This window comes from Aquarana catesbeiana, linkage group LG06 (assembly GCF_042186555.1).
Source record: "Aquarana catesbeiana isolate 2022-GZ linkage group LG06, ASM4218655v1, whole genome shotgun sequence".
NCBI lineage: Eukaryota > Metazoa > Chordata > Amphibia > Anura > Ranidae > Aquarana > Aquarana catesbeiana.
This window is the reverse complement of record NC_133329.1, coordinates 261,286,536-261,310,307: the sequence shown is the minus strand read 5'-3', so window position 1 is coordinate 261,310,307 and position 23,772 is coordinate 261,286,536. Positions and strand designations below refer to the sequence as shown.

The 23,772-nt window shown below is 43.2% G+C and overlaps 1 protein-coding gene across 3 annotated transcripts in view; it reads left to right on the top strand.

Moving 5' to 3' along the window:
• ORC2 (origin recognition complex subunit 2) overlaps window positions 1–17,865 on the top strand; it is a 132,910-nt gene extending 115,045 nt beyond the window's left edge. For all 3 annotated transcript variants that reach the window (XM_073633243.1, XM_073633242.1, XM_073633244.1), the window contains 3 exons: window positions 2,928–2,989; window positions 3,319–3,437; window positions 17,398–17,865. In XM_073633243.1, coding sequence (XP_073489344.1) covers window positions 2,928–2,989; window positions 3,319–3,437; window positions 17,398–17,484 — 268 coding nt within the window. In that variant the 3' untranslated portion in view covers window positions 17,485–17,865. The remainder of the gene's footprint in view (window positions 1–2,927; window positions 2,990–3,318; window positions 3,438–17,397) is intronic.
• Window positions 17,866–23,772: the final 5,907 nt, after the last annotated feature.

Here is a 23,772-nt window from a genome sequence, read left to right as displayed (position 1 = left end):
GGGTTAATTTACAGGTCACACACAGTGATAGAATGGAAGAGGTTTAATGTACAGATGTGCAGGATAAGGGAGGGGAGGGGTCAGTGTACAGGGTAAATCAGACAGGAGGGAGCTGACATATATTGTGAAGGGGTGGATTTTCTGACACTGTTACTATATTGCACTGCTGCTGACTAGTGTCCAGTAGGCTTTCTTTCCTCTCGCATATTGATCAGTGTGTGAGAGTAAAGAGTGCTTACTGATTGCCAGCCAGTAAAATGACACAGTTGCCAATGGCAGCCGTTGTTTACATTTAGTAATGCTATGATTGGTCACGAGTGATTACATGGTATAGAACAACTATCATTGGCTCTGTAGCTTTTTGCCTGTAATCCATTGTGTCCAGTCACATCACGACCACAGGATTAGATGTACTTAATGGTATGTTGTCCCCCCAGCTCTGTAACACTGGGAGAGCGGACCGGACGTTTATGTATAGTGGCAAGTCATTAACCACTTGCCGCCCGCGCTATAGCCGAAAGAGGGCTACAGGCTATGGACATGCGTGCTCTGTGATCGCCGCGTCTGTGAGACTCAGGTGATCATAGATCCGGTAAGGGTCAATCACAGCAGGCCCTTTACCAATGACAGCTGATCACGGAAATAAACAGATGCCGGTTATGGTTTTTTTAATACTTCATGCTGCTAGCGCGAAGGGGAAAAAAAGCAGCGGCTTCAAGTGATACTAAAGCTTTGTTTTTTTTGTTTTTTTAAATAGCAAACATGTCATACTTACCTCTACTGTGCAGCTCGTTTTGCACAGAATGGCCCCGAACACCCTCTTCTGGGGTCCCTTGGCGGCTCTCGCTGCTCCTTCCCGCATTAGATAACCCCCTAGGAGAAGCGCTCTCCCGAGGGGGTTACCTTGCGGGCACACTCCCAAGTCATTCATTCAGCGTCCTTAGCCGAATATATGACTCGGCCCCGGTGCCCAGGTCATTGGATTTGATTGACAGCAGCGATCCATGGCTGCGATCCGATCAAAGCCGGGACTCCGTGGAGAGAAGGACTACGTGTTCCCGCCAAAGAATATGAAGGGGCTCAGGTAAGTAAAACGGGGGGCTAGTGGGCCCGGTGACTGCCAGGCGTATTTTCACCTTAATGCATAGGATGCATTAAGGTGAAAAAACACACACCTTTACAACCCCTTTCAGTTAGAGGGACATTGGTCCCCATAGCGCCCGCATGTGCTGCTAATCAGTGCCACCTCTCCATGCTGCTTATCGGTGCCTCCTGATCAATGCAGCCTCACCAGCGCACATCAGTGAAGAGAAAATTTACCTGCTTGCAAAATGTTATAACAAAATATGAAAAACCTTCTTTTTTTTTTTTTAAATGTTCTGTTTTCTTTTTGTTTAGCAAAAAATTAAAACCCAGTAGTGAATAAATACTATCAAAAGAAAGCTCTGTTTGTGTGAAAAAATGATAAAAATGTCATATGGGCACAGTTTTGCATGACCAAGCAATTGTCATTGAAAGTGCGACAGCGCTGAAAGCTGGAAATTTGGCCTGGGCAGGAAGGGGGTATAAATGCCCAGTAGGCAAGTGGTTAAGGTAAAAGTAAAGGCAAAACCTAACTAACTCTAAACCTACTCCCACCCCCATTCTAAGCCTAATCTATCTACACCTGTAAAAAAAAGATCGCTAAACTTACCTATTCTGAGTCCTGTCCCAGGCTGAGCTGTCGTCAGCAACTTCAGTGTGTAGGAGAGGCAGCCAACAGCGTAAGCTAGGAAGTCTATGGGTGACGTCACTTCCCAGGAATTTGCCAGCTTTTGTTGGCTTTCTCCTGCACACAGGTGGTCATGTTGGAGAAGGTCATGTTGGAGACTGGACCCGCTTCTGAATAGGTAAGTATAGCAATCCTTTTTTCTTTCATTTACAGCGTTGGAAAGATTAGGTTTAGAATGGGGGTTAGAGTATGTTTAGCGATAGGTTTTTGCCTTTACTTAAAGTGATTAAAGCTATTTATTGGTCAATTCACTAAGCTTTACCGCATGTGATAAGGGTATCATTTTACTCATTTGCATAAATTATTGCATGCGGTAAATTAAGTTCAATTCACCAAAAACAAAATAACAATTATGCGGCATTTACCGTGGGGGGGGGGGGGGGGGGGGGATGCTGGTAAGTATCACATAAAAAGCTCTTAAATCTAAAGTCTAAAAAACAGCCTGAGTGCTGGGGGACCCCCACACTGCTTTTCGACAAATAGCTGGTTGCTAAGGAGCAGGCCAGGAAGCCAGCTGCCGTGTTCTTAAAGCAGATTTCCACCCAGAAGTGGAACTTCCGCTCATTTGTCTACAAACCCCCCCGGTGCCACATTTGGCACCTTTCAGGGGGGAGCGGATACCTGTCTTTGACAGGTATTCTGTTCCCACTTACGGGAACCACAGCCGCAGCTGTTGACGTCACTGCTCGGCTCCCTGCTCCTTCCTCTTGCGCCGGGCCAGTAGGAGAGAGGAGCGGAGCCTTGAGCATGCGCAGTAGGGTTTCCGGCGTGAAACCTTAGCACTACACTGCCGGGTTGACTTACCTGCAATTGCGGCGGCAGCACCCGACAGCTGTGTCCTAATATTAAAAGCCAGCAGCTGCAGTATGTGTAGCTGCTGGCTTTTAATTTTTGCAGAGGTGGGCGGACCTCCCCTTTAACAACCGATGACTCGTCAGTGGGTTCCCTGCTGACAGCTGAATGTAAAAAAAAGAAAAGGCAGCCCCCCCCCCAAAGCCGTTATTTAGCCGTTAGTAAAGTGACCCCTTAGTATGGCATTTAATGTTGTACTGCAAAAAATGCTGTAGAAAGCTGTACAGAGAGGTGTGTGTATATAAGGTTTGTTCATTGACACCCATGGATATTCTATAGCAGTTCTTTCTGTTATGATTTTCAGAGGCATTTTTCGGCTTCTTGCAGAGTATCAGTTGGCCAACAAAGACAACCCTTCATACCAAGGTATGTGTGACTATATGTATATGTATATTGTAATTCACTTCCTGACTATTTTAGATTGGTTCTCCCAGTTGTGACAACATTACCAAACTGCCCTCCAATTTCTGGTAAAACATGATTTGACTCCCCAACTATTACCATGTACAACTGGCAGTTACTGAATCACTGCAATATAGGACTTGACAGATTTTAACATTCCAGAGTGCCTTTGGCAGAGCCCATGGGAAAGATATGTAAAAATAAAGAATCAAGCAAGATGTTTTTGAAATTTGTAGAAGTGGGATTATTTCAGATGGCGATGTTATTTACTTTCTATTGTATTTCTTCTTTAGGTCTCTCGTTTCAAGACTTTTATCAGCAATGTAGAGAAGCTTTTCTGGTCAACAGTGACTTAACATTAAGGGCTCAGCTGACTGAGTTCAAAGATCACAAATTAATACGCACAAAAAAGGTATATTTGTTTTCTGAATATGTGGTCCTGGCCATTTAGCTGATTGAAAGTTATACTTATTAGTGGCGGTGAATAAGAAGTGCAGAAAGAATATTTTAAAATAATTTTTTTTTTTTTTTTTTTTTTTTGCCATATCATAGAAAATGTTTGTGTCTAGCCAGCATACTGCTTCAGCTTTATTAATATATTTATTATTATGTGTAATGTGAAATATCAGCCATGCCATTAAATTGGGCCCACTCATAGATTTTAATGTATGTGTTGGGTTCTAGGCAGAAAAACAGCAGCATTTCTCCTGTAGCTCCTTATAACTTGTTATTCATTGGGGAAATTTTTCATAGGTAGCGCGATTTCAAAGCTGCACTGGTGTGATCCAGGGCTTACAATTATTCAGAATTATAAAGAAACGGTAATAATTTTTCATAAGTCTAAAAAAAACTGTCACATGACACTAAAAGTAGGTATCGGTAATTGGTATCAGTGAGTACTTGAGAAAAAGTATCAGTACTCTTAAAAAAACTGGTATCTGTGCATCCCTAATAGAGGTGATTAAAGGCCAACAAATAGCCGCAGAACTATGTGGTAAAGTATAATACGCGCAACAACAACTTAAATATATGTGCAAAACATCATCCAGTTACTATCGTTTGCCTTATAATAACATAGGCTGAGACTATGCTAACACCTTGAGCGTGTCCACCAAACTCTCTTCATAAACATAAAGTGCAAAATATATGTGCAGCCCAATCACATATTGAGTACAACACTAATTAAAGTGGTTGTAAACGTCTGGGCGAGTTTGTGTTTTTTCTTTTTTTTTTCCTTACCTGCAAGGTAAAGGCATAATGTGCTAATATGCATCACATACGAACACATTATGTGAAACTTACCTGAAAACTAAGCATTCCAGCGATGTGCTGTCATCATCTGAGGCCGTTTCCATCTTCAACTGTCTTCGTTCCGGGTCCATGGACTCCGGCTGTGTGATTGGCTAGAGCCGTAATTACGTCACTCCGGCACATGCGTGGGGGAGCCGCCGTTTAGGGCACAGGGCTCTGAAGGAACAGCCCAGGTGGTTGTTCCTTCAGGACATATGTGCCGATGACATCATCAGTTGCATATATAGTAATTCTCTCCTAAACTGTACACATTTAATAGATATTTATAATACCTATAGGTACAAATCAGAGATGGAAGTTTACTTCCACTTTAAATAAACAATATTCAAAATACTCAAATAGCCAATATACTAAATACAGTAAAAAGGTCCCATATATTAGAAACCCACTGCTGTGTAAACCTAAAGTGACAATTCATAAAGTTTCCTCCTGTTTGGTGTCAACCACCTCTGAAATTAAGTGCCTGCTCACCTCCAGTATCTAACCCCACTACAGAGTCATCATAGCCTTGATGATACCGGAACACTCCTGCTATCGTCTCTGAATCACACTACTTCACTTCTTGGTTCCCGATCATCAATAAGATATGCCATAATATAAAATAGAGAAACCATAGTGCTCTCTGCTTCCAAATATTTAATAAAATTGATCAAGGGATTAAAGGCCTTGCATGGATATATAAAAAACAAGCACGGAATCCACTCACTACGCTGATACAAATGGCTAGTTGTGACATCATGGGTTACGGCTCCTTTCACCCATGGGTGGACCAAAAAACAGGAGGTAAGGGACCACTCTGTGAAATAACCTTGCACAGAGCAGGTAAGTAGAACATCTTTTATTTAATAAAAAAAATAGACCTTAATATTACTTTATTGCTATATAGAATATTTTGGATAAAACGAGTAGCAGTGGCTCTTGGCAAACAGCTGATGTTACTCAGGTGTAAATATGATAAAAGATGGGGAAACATTCCTATACCCCCGTGTGAGAGGCTACAGCTATTTTTGTTCAACCCTATAAAAACCTTCTAGATTTTTCTGTTCACGTTATTAATGCATGTTATGATGTGCAATTAATGTTTGTTGCGTTAAGGCAGCCTATACAAATAAATAGGCTGCCAATGCACAAAAGCTGTAGTGCAGCATTTTTTCTGAGACAGCTCACCAAAATAGATGGCATGTGTGTCCAGAGCTGTGTTGCATTGCATTGGGGTTCCATTTAATATGGAAAGACACCGCAATGTGCTGATGAACATAACATATGTTGTCCTACAGCACACATTACTAAAAGTGTGATTTGGCCCTTAAAGTAGACTTATAGTATACAGGCGGTCCCCGGGCTACAAACATCCGACTTACAAACGATTCCTACTTACAAAGGGAGGGAGACAACAGGAAGTCGGAGAAAATCTACACCTAGGAAGGGAAATTCACTCCTGTAAGAGTTCTCATGGGGAAAAAAAGGTGTCTCCACTGAAGCCTTATCACCAATCCTTGTTTCCACATCAACCCAAAATGTTCACAATCCAATTGTCACAGGGACAGAAAGTGAGGTGAAATCTTCTGGACAGGGGCACAGACAGCAAAACAAACGTTACAGGGGAGTTAACCCTTCCCTATGCTATCCAAAAAAAAGTAAAAATTATTTTTTTGGCTGGAGCTGCACTTAAAGAATGTACTTGTTTCGACATACAAACAAATTCAACTTAAGAGCAGATCTGCAGACCCTATCTTGTTTATAACTTGGGGACTGCCTGTATTGAGAAAGTATTCCAAGATTGGAAGACGCACACCTGACATATGTTCTTGGTAAAACATAGCTTTCTTTATTGTACATCATGGGACACAGAGCACTATAGTAATCACTATGTGGGTATATAGGCACCTTCAGGTGATGGACACTGGTATACCCAATACAGGAAGTTAACTCCCTATATAACCCCTCCTTTTTCCAGGAGTACCTCAGTTTTTTTCGCCAGTGTCTAAGGTTTTGGTCACGAGTAAAGATGTATTTTGAAGAGCTCCAAATCTGGAGGGATTCCTGCTGGATTTAAACCGCCTCCATAGACCGGATCCATCCAAAGTGCCACTGAGGCCAAGGTGGATGGTTCCCGGGGCCTCTTATACGAAGCATGAGGTTTTGCCTGTAACGCCTCTCTTTGCAAGACTGGACCCCAGGACCCAGGACTTTTTTGGTCATGCTACATTACCTAAAGTTTTTTTTTTTCAGAGGGGTGCTATACAGGTCCAAGGGAGTGGAACCCCTATAATAGGGACCGGTCCTTGAAGGTTTGCTAACGCAGCCCACCGTGATGGGTGAAGTTTGGATCTGTCTATTACAGCAGTATCCTGCAGCGAGGAAAAGGTGAGGGCAGAAGCTTAGGAACTGTAAAAAGTCCACCTATGTTTTTTTTTCTTACATAAGTAAAATGTTTTCATGCCTAAAGTCTCCACTAGTAAATGCGTACCTTAGTACGTTGCTTCTCAGTCAGCTCAGAAGTCCCAGCTAAACAGCATGTGTGTGGTCTCAGTAAGCCAGGGGGATCCTTATCCAGTACATTTCCCCCCTGGGGGAGGGAAGTACAACTGTAGCATGTATTCCCCCCACCCACACCAACCCCCGCCCCCCCCAGTGCGGCAGCAGCTTTTCATATATGAGTTTATTCTTTTATTCTCAACAGAAAGTTTTTACACCTCCCAGCCCTCCCTTGCCTCCCCTCTCGCTCAAGGAGCGTATCAATGCCGTCCGTGCGTGCGCGGACTAGGGCTAATTTAAACAGGGGGACGTTGATTGACAGAGGAGGCGTGGCTTAAGGGTGTGGCTAAGGCGCGGCGCCGTGTGCGGGACGTAAGTACACGGGGAGCACACGGCGCTGGGGACAGGAGACAGACGCTCACAGCTAACAGCTGGAGTCGGACACACAGGAGACGAGCGCTGGGGGCACGTAAGGTTGATGCAGGCATTTCCAGTACAGGAAATAACATTTATAACACTAAAGCTGAACTTTATTAGCATTGTCTTTTGCTAGACTATTTTGCTCAGCAAGTTGTGCATTTACTTAGTGCCTCTGTTTTTGCTCAGCACTATGGCTCCCAAAAAAGACACCCCAAAGGTACCAAAAAATTCCACCCCCAGGTGCTGGGAACTCCAGTCATGTCTCTACGCTGTCATCCTTGCCTGAGATACCAGATATGGCAAGCCAGGGTGAGTCATTGGGACCAATTGGTGGTGCAACCGCTTCTCACATTTCAGCCCCTGTATACGTGACTGAAGATGCTTTTCCTCTGCCCTGCGGGGCCTAGAAGGAAGATTAGCGACTTTCGCATTCTCTATCCAAAAGGATAGAAAGCGTGTTAGATCCCCCTCCCCCACCTCAGACCTCTTACCAAGGGAACAGTGGGTAGAGGAGAGGATGAGGTGTTACCCTCAGGTGATCGGGAAGAAAGGCAAACCGATTACTCCTCTGCGGAGGAAACAATCTGAGAAATTGCTGATGCAATCTCTTACAGAGATGGTTCATGCCCCTTTAAGCTACCTCTAGCAGAGTCAGCTGATAGTTCTGTTTCTTCTTTAGGTTCCCTAAAACCCCCACAGCCTTTTCATGCATTTCCTGTACATGCATTATTAAAAAAGCTTATTTATACTGAATGGGAATCACCCAGATGAGCATTTTCTCCCTCCAAAGAGATTCACAGCACTCTATCCTATGGAGGAGAAATTCACCAAAAGATGGAGGGTACCAACAGTTGAAGCTGCGATTTCCAGTGTGAATAATAGTCTAACTTGTCCAGTAGACAATGCACAAATGCTTAAAGATCCAACTGATAAAAGATTGGAATTTCTGTTAAAATTCTCTTTTTCTTCGGCAGGTGCGGTTACTCAGCCTGCAGTTGCGGCAATAGGCATCTGTCACCAAGGGCGCTAAGTTTTGCCATAGACGCCATGAAAGATTCTATTCACCAGGCGTCCTGCCTTGCGCTGGTGCTAGTACACATGCGTAGGACCCTGTGGTTAAAAAATTGGTCAGCCGAAGCACCTTGCAATAGGCTTCTGACTAGTTTCCCTTTTCATGGGGATCGACTATTTGGGGAGGATTTTGACAAATACATTTAAACAATTTCTAGTGTACTCTTTTGCCTGTCAAAAGAAAGTATAAACGTCCTTCATTTAAACTGACTCTTTCCCCTGTGCCAGGGGCATCCGCCTCTAGGCAGTGGTGACGGCCTCCACCGTCAAACTCTAGAGGAAAGCCTCAGGGTCAGGCCCAGGCGCTGAAGAAGACCTGGGGCCGTAAATCTGCAAAGCAGAATACTAAAGCCTCATTGTGAAGAGGCGCCCCCCCCTCGCCAGAGTGGGGGAAGACTTCTGCAATACTCAGAAGTCTGGCAAGAGGAAATTCAGGACAGATGGGTTATCTCCACGGTGTCTCTGGGATACAGACTAGAATTTCGGGAGTTTCCACCGTCTCGTTTTCTGAGATCAAAGGTTCCCAAAGATCCAGGGAAAAGGCCATCTCTTTTTTGGGCATTAGACCAATTACTAGCTCAGGGGCTGATCATACATATCCCCACAGAAGAGCAAGGTTTGGGGTTTTATTCAAACCTCTTTACAGCACCAAAACCGAATGGGGGTATCAGACCCATTCTAGATCTAGAGAATCTAAATCAGTTCCTGAAGATCCGCTCCTTTCGCATGGTGTCGGTCAGTAATTTCTATCCTACAAGGAGAACTTCTGACATCAATCGACATCAGAGATGCATATCTGCATGTCCCTATATTTCCCGCTCACCAAAGGTTTCTGCGGTTCGAAGTAGAACAGCAGCACTTCCAGTTTGTAGCCTCGCCCTTCGGGCTAGCTACAGCACCCCGGGTGTTCACAAAAGTACTGGCCCCACCTCTAGCCAGGTTAAGGGCACAGGGCATAATAGTCTTGGCGTACCTAGATGATCTATTGCTAATAGAGCAATCGGTGGCTCATTTGGAGCAAAGTGTACGCATTACAACCAATTACCTGAAAAGTCGGGTTGGATTCTCAACTTAGAGAAGTCTTCCTTAAAACCGCTAAAAAAGCTAGAGTATTTGGGTCTGATCATAGATACAGCCCAGAAAAAAGGTGTTTTTACCTCAGGCAAAAATCAACTCTGTCGTCCCCTTTTCTGATAATGCAAGCCGAGCATGCCATAGCACTGTACCGCATGTTGAATAAAGAAATGGCTGCACACCAGGACTAGTTCCAAGATCCTTTATTGGACATCCCAAAAGTGACACCACAACTTGCCTGGTAGACACGTTTCACACAATACAAATTGGCTTAATCATTACTGTACAGAATGCCATGGCTCTGTATGGCATGCAATATCAGGAAAGGGGATAACAGATAGAAGATGTTTACATTCTCCAAACTCAGTCTGCAGGCACAAAATGTCAGCTACACTGCTAGGAGTTACCTCACCCTATAGCTGCACCCCCCTGGAGCTCCCCTTACCTGCATCCGCTGGAACTTTATCCTCTAAAAAAGCCTGCGCCATATTCCTGACTGACACCGAAACTGCACCCCCACCGCTCTACTCAATGGTATCTTCATAGTCCTGGGTCCCCTCTCGGTGCTCTCCAAGTTTCCTGTCCCTGTCGCTTATGGTTCGGGAGCAGTGTCATGTCAAGCTGACCAAGATTTCATCCATTGTCTCCTGGGATTGATGACACACATCTCCCAGGAACCAATGCAAACCGGAAATGACAGACATTGCCGCTGCCACTAAAGGAGGAAGTGAAATTAGATATAGGCATTAAATCGGGTAAGTGAACAGAAAAAAAAATTATAAAATGCCAATTCATTTTAAGGATGCACATTAGTGCTGCATGGTGAGGAGTGATAAATGTGGGTGGAATTCCGCTTTTAAGGTAATGCTTTAGATTCCAATTGGTAAACCTACTTAAAGCAGAACTCCTAGGCAAAACTTTTTTTTTTTTTTTTTCATTTTGTATAGAGCAATAGAGGCTAATAACCCCTGTCAGTTTTTATTTTTTTTTTTTTTTCGCCATCTGTGTCCCATTTCAAAGATTTCCTTTCCCTTCCTGTTCGATAGCCAAACAAAGTCAGAGGAAATCCCTACAAATTAAGGGAATCCCTAGGAAACTCCGAGTTCACAAGAATGGGTGTCCCCATTGTAAGATTTCCTCTCTATTATTTTTCTGGGGATAACCCAAAATGTTGGATTTTATTTACTTTCACTTTCGATGATGATGGTAAACGGGACAAGAGAGCATAAATGTCCCTAATGTGGGTGTTCCGTCAGATTTGGCGACCTGTCATATTTTGTAACGGAAGTGACATTCTGTGATGGCCTTCTTGGTACACCCCGCAGTCAGCCACAGTAAGGATACAGTGAGAAGGCAGCAAGCGGACATCTTTTTACACCCACCGAAGTCTAGCATTTCACACTTATTTTTTTACCAGTTAACTGAGCTTATATAGTGAAATACAGTGTTTTTAAATCCGTCTGAGTGTTTTCATGGTGAATTTTAAAAGCAAGCGACAAGCGTGCTCATCTGACAGAACACTGCTGCTTTTAAAATTCAACATCAAAACAGCCACATGGATTTCTAAATACTGTATTTCACTATATATAAGCTCAGTTAATTGGTAAAAAATAAGTGTGAAATGCAAGATTCCGGTGGGTGTAAAAAGATGACTGCTTGCCGCCTTCTCACTTTATCCATAACCACTTGCCGCCCGCCATATACCAGAATGACGGCGGCAAAGTGGTTTCAAAATCCTGACTGGACGTCATATGACGTCCACAGGATATTGAGCCGCTGCGCGCCCCCGGGGGTGCGCATTGCGGCGATCGTTGTTGCGGGGTGTCAGTCTGACACCCTGCAGCACCGATCTAGGTAAAGAGTCTCTGACGGAGACTCTTTACCACGTGATCAGCCGTGTCCAATCACGGCTGATCACGATGTAAATAGGAAGAGCCGGTGATCGGCTTTTCCTCACTCGCGTCTGACAGACGCGAGTAGAGGAGACCCGAGTGGCTGCTCTCCTGACTGGGGGGTCTGTGCTGATTGTTTATCAGCACAGCCCCCCCTCGGATCCTACCCAGGACCACCAGGGAAGCCGCCCAGGACCACCAGGGAAACCAGTCACACTGGACCACCAGGTATGCCCCCTAGACCCCCAGGGACATGCTAATCAGTGCAAAGGCAGCTGCCAATCAATGCCCAGGCAGCTGCCAACCAGTGCCACCAGGGATGCCTATCAGTGCGGCGTATCAGTGCCGCCTGTCAGTGCCCAGCAGTGCCACCCATAAGAACCCATCTTTGTCGCCTATCAGTGCCACCCATGAGTGCCCATCAGTGCCGCCTATCAATGCCCATCAGTGCTGCATATCAGTGCCGCCTACCAGTGCCGCATATCAGTGCCCGCTCATTGGTGCCACCTCATCGCTGCCGCCTTATCAGTGCCTGTCAGTGCCACCTTATCAGTGCCCATCAGTGAAAGAGAAAACTTACTTAATTACAAAATTTTTAAACAGAAACAAAGCAAAACTTTTATTTTTTTCAAAATTTTCGGTCTTTTTTTATTCGTTTCGCAAAAAATAAAAACTGCAGAGGTGATCAAATACCACCAAAAGAAAGCTCTATTTGTGGGAACAAAATGATAAAAATTTAGTTTGGGTACAGTGATGGATGACCGCGCAATTGTCATTCAAACTCTGACAGCACTGAAAGCTGAAAATTGGTCTGGGCAGGAAGGTGTCTAAGTGCCCTGTATTGAAGTGGTTAATGTGGGCGACTGTGGGGTGTACCAAGATGGACGTGACAGAACGTCACATCAGTTACAAAATTTGACAGATCGCCTAATCTGACGGAACAGGGGCACAGATAGCAATAAAATCTGACAGGGGGTTCTAATTCCTTTCCACCCTATCCAAAACTAAAAAAAGTTTTGCCTTTTAGTTATACATTAATGTAGATATGTCCATCTTTTTGGGCCAGAGGTAAGGATCTAGAATGTGGGCTATGCCAGTGTTACGGCTACAATTCAGTGTAATGTAACAGGAGTTGTTAGGCTAGGTCATGCATTTCATAAAACTGGATAGATGTGCCCTCTAGTGGCTGATGTGTCATTCATATTTTACATTATACAAACAAAATGAATAGTTACAAAGATTCAGAACCAATGCTTTTGATATTTGGTGAAATTATATTTTACCAGTGTAAGGTTAAAGAAAACCATGTAGACCTCTGTGTATAACATGTCGCAGTCTATATACCTGTATATCAACCTTCCCCTGCACAATGCCTGTAGGACACAATAGATGCCTTTCCCAATCATGTGATCAATATGTGGATATGATATTGTTATCACATGCCTTCTGTAGAGTCTATTGACAAAGATAAAAAGGCCTTTAGTCTACAGGTGTTGACTGCCACCTTCAGTCTGCATTGCTTCTATTTATTAGAGCCCTTTCACACCGGTCCGCCCATAGCATCGGCGGTAAAACGCCGCTTTTTTTTAGCGGCGTTTTACCGTCGGATTAGCGTTGCATTTCGCCCGCTAGCGGGGCGCTTTTAACCCCCGCTAGCGGCCGAGAAAGGGTTAAAACCGCCCACAATGTGCCGCAATAGCGGCGTTTTGCCGGCGGTATCCCAGCGCTGCCCCATTGATTTCAATGGGGAGCAGCGGTGGAGGAGCGGTAAACACACCGCTCCAAAGAAGCTGCTGGCGGGACTTTTTTTCCCGTCCTGCCAGCGCAGCGCTCCGGTGTGAAAGCCCTCGGGCTTTCACATTGGAGACAATGCTGCAGCTGTTTGAGGGCGGATTGCAGGCGCTATTTTTAACGCTATAGCGCCTGCAAAACGCCCTCAGTGTGAAAGGGGTCTTAGTGCAAATGTCGGCATCAGTGACTTCTGATCAAGAATGAGTTAAAGATTTAAAAATGACATTGTATTGTATAGTACATGTACATTTTTCTGTTCCTTTGTCATGTTGGTAATCCACCCAGTTTTGTCCGTTTTATGTTATTGGTTTGGACTTTCCATTGAAAATACCCACTTTTATTTATCTGTAGTAAAGCAAAAATTTTAGGTGTGAAATAATGCTGTAAACTAAGAATGCTTTCAAAAATGGACCTATTTAATAGTTCATTTACTTTCCATTTTTTTAATTGATAAAAATAAACAGAAGAGAAATCCAAATCAATATATGGTGTGACCACCCTTTGCAGTCAAAACAGCATAATTTCTTTTCGGTACACTTGTACACAGATTTTGAAGGCACTCGGCAGGTAGGTTGTTCCAAACCTCTTGGAGGACTAACCACAGATATTCTGTGGACGTAGGCTGCCTTAACTCCTTCTGTCTCTTCATGTAATCCCAGACAGACTCGATGTTGAGATCAGGGCTCTATGGGGGCCAAACCATCACTTCCGGCACTCCTTGTTCTTTTAACCTGAAGATAGTTTGGCGCACAAACTGCCAAATAATTTAATTCTGATCATCAGTCCAGAGCACCTGCTGCTATTTTGCTGCTCCCCAGTTCCTATGTTTTCATGCATAGTTGAGTCACTTAGCCTTGTTTCCATGTTAGAGGTATGGCTTTTTGGTCGCAAGTCTTCCATATAGATCACTTCTGGCTCTGGACAGTAGATGGGTGTACCTGGGTCCCACTGGTTTCCATCACTTCTGTACTGATGGCGCTGCCGGACGTCTGATCAGAGGGAAAGTAAGCATGACGTGGTCTTTCATTTGCTGCATTAAGTTTCCTTGGCTGACCACTGCGTCTATGGTCCTCAGTGTTGCCTGTTTTTTTGTGCATCTTCAAAAGTGCTTGAACAGCACATCTTGAAACCCCAGTTTGCTTTGAAGTCTTCGCTAGGGAAAGACCTTGCTGATGCTGTATTAACTACCTTGTGTTTTGATGCAGTGCTCAGTCTTGCCATGGTGTATGACCTGTGACATTAAACAGTCTTCTACAACCTTACCTTAGTAGCAGAGTTTGGTTGTTCCTTACCCAGTGTTAAGCCTCCTACACAGCACTTTGTTACAATTAATGACTGTGTTTCAACCTACATATGATATTGATGATTATTAGCACCTGCTTGGTGTAATTGATTAATCATACACCTAATGCTACAAAATCCCTGACTTTGTGCAAGTGTAAGAATTGATGCTGGTTTAGATTTGATTTGGTGTTCCCTCGCTTTGCATTTTGTAAATTGATAAACATAAGCATTTAAAAAAATATATTTTTGAAAGCATTCTTACTTTACAACATTTCTATGCACCTGCTTAATAGTAATGTATACACACACTATATAATATTTTTTAAATACTTTTTTTTTAAATGATTTGTAACCGCGTATATTGTCTATTTTTGTTTTTCAAATTAGTCAAGTGCATCGTTTTTAAAGGGTGTTTGTTTAGCATCCAGAGAAAGTTCAGAAAAGAAAGCTAAATCAAATGCAATATCGTTACTGAAAGCATTTCATGCGACGCAAACTGCCTGTTGTATATAAATCTTGTATAATAGTAATAATGTCATGAACAGTGATGTAAAATAACACCTTACATGATGATGCATATAAAGAGCAGGAAGGAGAAGTAGTAGGAGAGAAGAAAATGCAAAAAACTCTAAACAGGAGAAATACTCAAAATACAATCATAAAGCTATAATATAGTCCCTTCCAGGATGTAGACCTGGCCTTGGCCAAGCTGTCGCAAAAACTATAATGTTAAAATTTCCAATAGCAGGTGTTTAAATCTTCAGCAAGCTAAACTTCAGTTCTACATAGGTGAAGAAGCTCTATTTCTCAGCTGTGTTGAAATTATCCTAGGAGTGCTATCCAACCTTTTCACAGTTATAGTGGATCTAATATAGCCCATGTACTATAGAATTTATGTTGGTGTTTTATAAGTAGCTATCCATTATTCTGACTCCATAATATCTGATAGCTTTCTAATCCAATCTGCTCTAGTTGGAAGCCCCACCTTAATTCAAAAGATGGGTATCAAGCTTTTGGCCACATTCAGAAAATGTATATGTGATGATGAACTATTCTTTTATAGTGGCTAATGGGGATTGTGGGTAGGTAAAAGGTACCAGAGCATGTGGAAAGCCAACATCTAGAATTGTTTAATCTGTGATCTAATATCCATCCAAAAAGGGTTGATTTTGGGCCACTCCTTTTAGAGAAGTATGAAGATCTTTGTCTTCATCCCCTCCAAAAGAGTGGGGATAAGCTTAGAGGGCACTCAGGAACCACTGGGTGAGAATTTATAACTAGTCTCCTGTGTTTTGGAGTCTGGAGGACGTGTGTGTCAATTGAAACGTCTGTTGCATTTGTGAATCTGGAGGATCATGTCCTTCTAGGTCACATTCCCACTCCTGGATGGATGGTAGCTTCCCTTGTGAGACGCTTCATATCAGCAACTTTTATATTGTAAAGATACTATATTACTGGAGAAAATATTAGATACATAGGAAGAGAAGAAATGTTGCATATAGTGCCATTTACCCATGGGAAGTCTCACATATCTCTACCTCAGAGTATCTAAAGAGCAGTAGCTATAGCAGCAGCAGAGGCACCCAATGACCAGCTGGATGAGTACAGAAGGTCACTCTGGCGGATGACGGACTCATCTGGGGTGCGGAATCTTAAGTACTAACCGATGTTCACCAGAGCTCCTGATGGTGAAGAGGTTTTTTGCTGCATGTTAGCACCAGGTCATGGTCCTCAGGATCGCCCCATCAGGAGCTGACCAAGCTGGGGTTTAAGTGGCCGATATAGTAGGTACAGATAAGCAGAAGCATAGTCCATAAACATGCCATAGTTCAGTAAGGAGTGGTCGCAGGTTGGGACCAAGAAGTGTAGTCGGACAAGTCAAGGGTTGGTAATTACGAAGATTCAGATGGCAGCAGGACTGACAAGAGCGAGCTATTGGTTGGAGGGAGCACAATAATCTGACAAACAGGAAGTGCAAAGACATGACATTTAATAGAAAGTTCATGAGAGGAGAGGAGCAAAGGGTTTAAGGTTCAACACAAAGTTCAGGAAGGATCCTTCAAGGAATTGTCCAGGGAGCTGCCCAGCACTCCAGGTGGCTCAGCAAAAAAAGACATTGCCAGACCCAAGAGTTCCCAGGTTCAGATCCAGGCCCTAACCATCATATTAGTGGTGCCAAGGAGCCATCATGGTCCATCTTATTCCATAATTGTAAGTTATTGTTCCTTAAAGGCGAAGTCCCCTCCAAAACTGAACGGGCAGCCAGGAAAAGGTGTAATGCATTCCTCCCTGCCATACATTTTTCCATACAAACTATGTAAATAAACTCCTGATTTGCAAAAAGAAGGTTTGAGGCAGCACAATTGGTATCATCTGCAAATAGAACAAAACCCTCAGTAATGAGTTATTTTTTAAAATGTGAATGAGGATCTGTTCCATGCATATAAATCCTTGCGAATATTTTGTAGTATGGGTTAAATATTCTGGCAATATAGGTCGCTGTAATGGTCAGTGAGTGAAATACCCAGATATTTCAGTGAACATGGACTCTAAAAACAAAATGGTTTACTTGAAGATGTGGATTGTGACTGGGAGTACAGTTAATGGCAACATTTCTGATTTAGTGCAAGTTATTTTAAAACTGGAAAGCTGCCCAAACTCTCAATTTCAACAGTGAATTGGGTCAAATTGGTCAGTAGACCTGTAACACAAAATCAAGGTATCATCCGTTCCCCTGAGCCAATTTTGATCCCATGAATAAATCTACTAAGTAACGGTTTTAAATGTAAAGTAAAAAGAGTGGGGGCAATGAGTATCCTTATCTAATTCTGTTTATGCAGAAAGAATGAGAGGGTATTTTTTATTTTGTTTTCCAGTGATTCATTGAGGGTCGGTTATCAGTCTTTACACATGAGGACCCAGTTCCCCCAGCCAAATGCTTTCTCAGCATCAGTGAAAAGCAGACCCCAAATATTTTTAGTCTGTTTTTGACATTCATTTGACCCTTTGTTAAATGCATAAAATGTGTCTTTTTTTTTATTTTATTTGCAGGGTGCAGATGGAGTTGAATATCTGATCATCCCACTAGACTTGGCAACTTTGACAGACTTTTTAGAAATGGAAGACAAGGAGGGCTGAAGATTGCTCACTTAGCATAAGTTAAGAACAGATGGACTGTGATTACGAGCCAGATCACTGATTTAGGGATGCTTTACATCTACCTGATGTGCACAAGAGAAGAGAAGGTTACATACTTTATATCAATTGTAAATGGCTGCTGAAGGATTTGTCTTCTGTGTCAACATGTGGAGAGATGACTATTTGGAAAGTGTTACACAAGAGTCTGCATAAAAAGCTGCTGTGCAGCAACTACACAGCAAAATACCAAGCATATTATAATACATCAAGTCAAGCCAATGTGTACTTCACATGGTACTTAAGCAAACATATTTTCATAATTTAAACTTTAGTTTGAGATGCTAATGTTTATCTTAAAATAAAAATATACTTTTTTCCTCATTTGTCTATTTTGTAAGTAGATTTTATGGTCTTCTACAAATCTGAGTTAAAAAGAAGAAATAAAACCCCAAAACAATAGCTTCATTGTATCAGGATTATTGTACAACCGCTGGAAAGTGAAACTGATGTTGAGTCTACAAACCGCTCTAGGCAGTACATTTCAGAAAATGACAATTGTTCACCACTAATATAGCTCTGGGTTACTATAACTGCCCACGCCGATTCAGTGGTTTAGAGTGACCATCTGGGGAGGATGGCATTATTTAGGGCTGTCTAATTAGTGCTTTCTGAGGTGCTTCTTATATACTGAGAGGTTTTTTTCTAAGCTTAATGCATAGTCTTTGGACACCAGACCAGAAGAGGAGGAAGGAAGTGGCAGTGCTTGCAATTTTTTTCTTTTATCATGCAGGTTCAAATTCTAGGGCTAGGTCTCCCTTCCTTTTTTCTCAGATAGACCCCTACCCATCTATAACAGACTTTGTTCTGTGTAATGAAGGTCAGGCCACATTAGTCATGGTGAATTAACAGTGCTTTATTGCCTAAATATGTCCTCACAAAATGGACACCATGTGCTGTTATGCATATAGTTGCTGGTAATTATGCACACCTAGGCACAGAGGGGTGAAATGATTGCATTAGTCAACATTTGTATTGTGGCATATCTATGTAAAAAGAACTGTTTCTTAATGGAGCTGATGTGCATGAATGCAGGCTTCATTCACACCACCACGCATTGTGGTACCATGAAACAATGCCTTTAGACCCCTTTCACACTGGGGCCACGGCCGTGTTTGCTTGTTTTAGCGGCGTTTTACCAATGTTTAAGTGGTGCTTTTTCAGCCACTAGCGGGGCTCTTTTAATCCCAAAGAAGGGATTGAAAACTCCCATGTTGCGTCGCTTTTGAAACGCTTTTCTTTATCGTACATCACGGGACACAGAGCACCATAGTAATGACTATCTGGGTTTATATGCTACCTTTAGGTGATTGGACACTGGCAACCAATAGTAAGAAGGTTCCTCCCATATAACCCCTCCCATACAGGAAGTACCTTAGTTTTTTTGTCAGTGTCTTGAAGGTGATGGTCACGGCTGTGAAAGCACTTTCTTCAGATAATGTCCCAGTGAGGATGTTATAATCGGATCCATTCGGATGGCATATCATGCTAAAGTGGATGGTACCCGAGCCCTGGTTCAAGAACAGGGTCTTGCCTGTAATGTTTCCTTATGGAGCTGGACCCTTGTGATATGGTATTCCTGGTCTTTTATTTGCCCAAGGAAACCTAAAGGGTGCTTTACAGGTCCAGGGGTGTGGACCCTAAACAAAAGGTGACCCGGTCCCTGAAGGTCCTCAGTGGCATTACCCGCGGTGATGGGGGAAGATTGGGCCTATCTCAGGCCCTGCTGCGAGGATCGGTGAGTACTTCCTTTGGAGCCCCTTTTTTTTTTTTTACACTATTTTCCAATTAATGTTATGCAGATTGTAGTGTCTGTGTCCACTGTGATGGTTCAGAGACTCAGACTAAGGTTCCCGCTGGGGATTGCACGGATGGGTCGCGGGCGCATGCATACGGGTAGCACGCACGTGCAGGTGGCGCGGCGTAGCCCGCGCCCTCCTGTGCACGCTCTAGCGTGTGCGATGGCGGCATCGCAGCTGCGTGTTTCCCGCGGGCATGCGCAGTAAGTCCCGTGCGTGCGTCACGCGACGGCGCACGCACATAAAGGGAAGTCAGATGCCTGCGTGTGTCAGTGCTGTTCTCGTTGGCTCAGAGGAGCCAGGAGCCGGTCGCAGTGGGACACAGAGCGGGGAACGTGAGTCGGGCATTTGCAAACTCTGTAAGGAGGCTATAGTATTGACTTTGACTTTGATTCAACATATAGCACAGTGAATTGTCCTCAAAAACCTGTAAGCAATGTCTTCCAGAAAACGAGGTGTAGGGAGCAGGGCTAATCCAGGGGTTAAAGTGACTCCTTCAAAAACAGGAGATCAACCTCAGGCTACTGCAGTACCTGTCTCCCCTGAAAGACCTGAGGCATTTGGCCTGGCTGAGCCATTGCATTTGTCAGGCATTGTGGCCACCACCAATATCCCTGCTTCAGCTTATGTTACTAAGGATGACTTAAAGTCAGCTCTCGCTGGTCTTGAAGGCAAAATTGCGGGTATGATTGCCTCAGTAACACAGGGAGGGAAGAAACGAAATAGATCTCCCTCTCCTGAGCCTGGTCCCAGTGCTGAGTCACTTGAGCACCAGGACTCCCTTAGCCAATTGGGTCCTTGTGATTTGGATCCTGAATGGGCAGAGGATTTTGAGGAGGTGGCCATAGGGGATAAAGATGCTGAAGCTGAGGAGTCCTCAGCGGGGGACTCAGGTTCTGAGGAATCTGAGTCTGTTTATCCAGTCTTTAACCGAAATGGTGAGAGCAGGTTTCAAGTTGCCCCCTGTACAAGGGCCGGAACTTTCCTGTTCTACATTGGGATCCTTGCGGCCTCAGCTAGGTTCTCAGGCGTTTCCTGTGCATCCATTATTGGAGCAGTTGATTTACCCTGATTGGGAACATCTGGACAGAATATAATTACCTCCTAAAAGGTTTTCTTTTTTGTACCCTATGGAGGAAAAGTTCAAAAAAAGTGGGATACACCTTTAGTGGATGCTGCTATTTCTTCCGTAAATAAAAGCTTAACCTGTCCAGTGGATAATGCCCAAGGATTTAAAGATTCAGCGGATAAAAAGCTGGAATCCTTGCTAAAGGCCTCCTTTTGCAGTGGCCGGATCAGCAGTACAGCCAGCTGTTGCGGCTATTGGGATCTGTCAATCCCTGAAGGACCGTTTTAAAAGACTGGTCAGGAACCTACCTGTTCAGGAGGAATATTCTGATGAATTAACAGAACTTCCTCGCGCTTTATGTCTTGCAGCAGATGCATTAAAAGACTCAATCCAGCAGATGTCTCGCTTTGCGCTACTCTCAATACATATGCGCAGAGTTTTGTGGCTAAAGAACTGGTCAGCCGAGATGCCATGCAAGAGGCTACTCACGGCTTTTCCCTTTCATGGGGAATGTTTGGAGAAGATCTGGATAAGTATATCCAAAAAATCTCAGACGGGAAGAGCTCCTTGCTTCCTGTGAAAAGAAGGAATAAGCAGCCTTCCTTTAAAATTCTGAACGCTCTTAGGCCAGGCGCATCTTCTCCCAAGAAGTATTGACGGCCTCAACCACCTGCCTTTAAAAGACCTCAAGGTCAGAAAAGAACTTTGACTCAGAAGCAGAATAAGGCCAATGCCAAGTCCTCCTTGTGAAGGGGTGCCCCCACTATTACAAACGCTTGGGCAGGGTTGGTGCAGGACAAGTGGGTTATCTCCACTATAACACAAGGCTACAAAATAGAGTTCCGAGATTTTCCCCCAAATCGGTTTCTGAGATCAAGAGTTCCTTCGGATCTAGAGAAAAAGAAAAGCCTATTCCTAGCCTTAAAGCAGCTAAAAAGGCAGGGGGTGATTATCAAGGTTCCGCACAAAGAAAAGTTCAAGGGGTTTTATTCAAACCTATTCACAGTGCCGAAGCCAAATGGGGAAGTAAGGCCCATTCTGGACCTCAAATCCCTCAATTCCTTTCTAAAAGTGCGAACCTTCCGGATGGAATCGGTTCGTTCAGTAATGGCATCTCTAAGAAAAGGGGACTTTTTAGCATCCATAGACATCAAGGACGCATGTGCCGATTTTCGGCCAACATCAAAGGTTTCTACGTTTCTCAGTAGAAGGGTGTCATTTTCAATTTGTAGCACTACCGTTCGGTCTGGCTACGGCCCCTCGAGTCTTCGCAAAGGTGTTGGCTCCGGTGTTGGCTTCTCTAAGGTCCCAGAAGATATCGTGATAGGATATCTGGACGACCTTCTGTTGAAGGACCAGTCCTATTCCACCCTGTTAGAGAACGTTTCAACTACAGTTCATGTTCTAAGAGGCCTAGGTTGGATTCTTAACCACTTCAGCCCCGGAAAGATTTACCCCCTTAATGACCAGAGCACTTTTTACAATTTGGCACTGCATCGCTTTAACTGCTAATTGCGCGGTCATGCAATGCTGTACCCAAACGAAATTTGCGTCCTTTTCTTCCCACAAATATAGCTTTCTTTTGATGGTATTTGATCACCTCTGCCGTTTTTATTTTTTGCGCTATAAACGGAAAAATACCGAAAATTTTGAAAAAAAATGATCTTTTCTACTTTTTGTTATAAAAAAAATCCAATAAACTCAATTTTAGTCATACATTTAGGCCAAAATGTATTCGGCCACATGTCTTTGGTAAAAAAAATGTCAATAAATGTATATTTATTGGTTTGCGCAAAAGTTATAGCGCCTACAAACTAGGGTACATTTTCTGGAATTTACACAGCCTTTAATTTATGACTGCCTATGTCATTTCTTGAGGTGCTAAAATGGCAGGGCAGTACAAAACCCCCACAAATGACCCCATTTTGGAAAGTAGACACCCCAAGGAAATTGCTAAGAGGCATGTTGAGCCCATTGAATATAAATTTTTTTTGTCCCAAGTGATTGAATAATGACTAAAAAAAACAAAATTACAAAAAGTTGTCACTAAATGATATATTGCTCACACAGGCCATGGGCATCTGTGGAATTGCACCCAAAAATACATTTAGCTGCTTCTCCTGAGTATGGGGATACCACATATGTGGGACTTTTTAGGAGCCTAGCCGCGTACGGGGCCCCGAAAACCAATCACCGCCTTCAGGATTTCTAAGGGTGTACATTTTTGATTTCACTCTTTACTGCCTATCACAGTTTCGGAGGCCATGGAATGCCCAGGTGGCACAACCCCCCCCCCCAAATGACCCCATTTTGGAAAGTAGACACCCCAAGCTATTTGCTGAGAGGCATGGTGAGTATTTTGCAGCTCATTTGTTTTTGAAAATGAAGAAAGACAAGAAAAAAAAATATTTTTTTTCTTTTTTCAAATTTCAAAACTTTGTGACAAAAAGTGAGGTCTCCAAAATACTCACTATACCTCTCAGCAAATAGCTTGAAGTGTCTACTTTCCAAAATAGGGTAATTGGGGGGGGGGGTTGTGCCACCTGGGCATTCCATGGCCTCCGAAACTGTGATAGGCAGTGAAGAGTGAAATCAAAAATTTACGCCCTTAGAAAGCCTGAAGGCGGTGCTTCTTTTTCGGGGTCCCGTACGAGGCTAGGCTCCAAAAAAGTCTCACACATGTGGTATCCCCATACTCAGGAGAAGCAAAAAAATGTATTTTGGGGTGTAATTTCACATATTCCCATGGCATGTTTGAGCAATATATCATTTAGTGACAACTTTGTGCAAAAAAAAAAAAAAAAAAATTTGTCTCTTTCCAGCAACTTGTGTCACAATATAAAATATTCCATGGACTCGACATGCCTCTCAGCAAATAGCTTGGGGTGTCTACTTTCCAAAATGGGGTCATTTGGGGGGAGTTTGAACTGTCCTGGCATTTTATGCACAACATTTAGAAGCTTATGTCACACATCACCCACTCTTCTAACCACTTGAAGACAAAGCCCTTTCTGACACTTTTTGTTTACATGAAAAAATTATTTTTTTTTGCAAGAAAATTACTTTGAACCCCCAAACATTATATATATTTTTTTTAAAGCAAATGCCCTAAAGATTAAAATGGTGTGTGTTTCATTTTTTTTTTCACACCGTATTTGCGCAGCGATTTTTCAAACGCATTTTTTGGGGAAAAAAACACACTTTTTTCAATTTTAATGCACTAAAACACTATATTGCCCAAATGTTTGATGGAATAAAAAAGATGATCTTAGGCCGAGTACATGGATACCAAACATGACATGCTTTAAAATTGCGCACAAACGTGCAGTGGCAACAAAATAAATACATTTTTAAAAGCCTTTT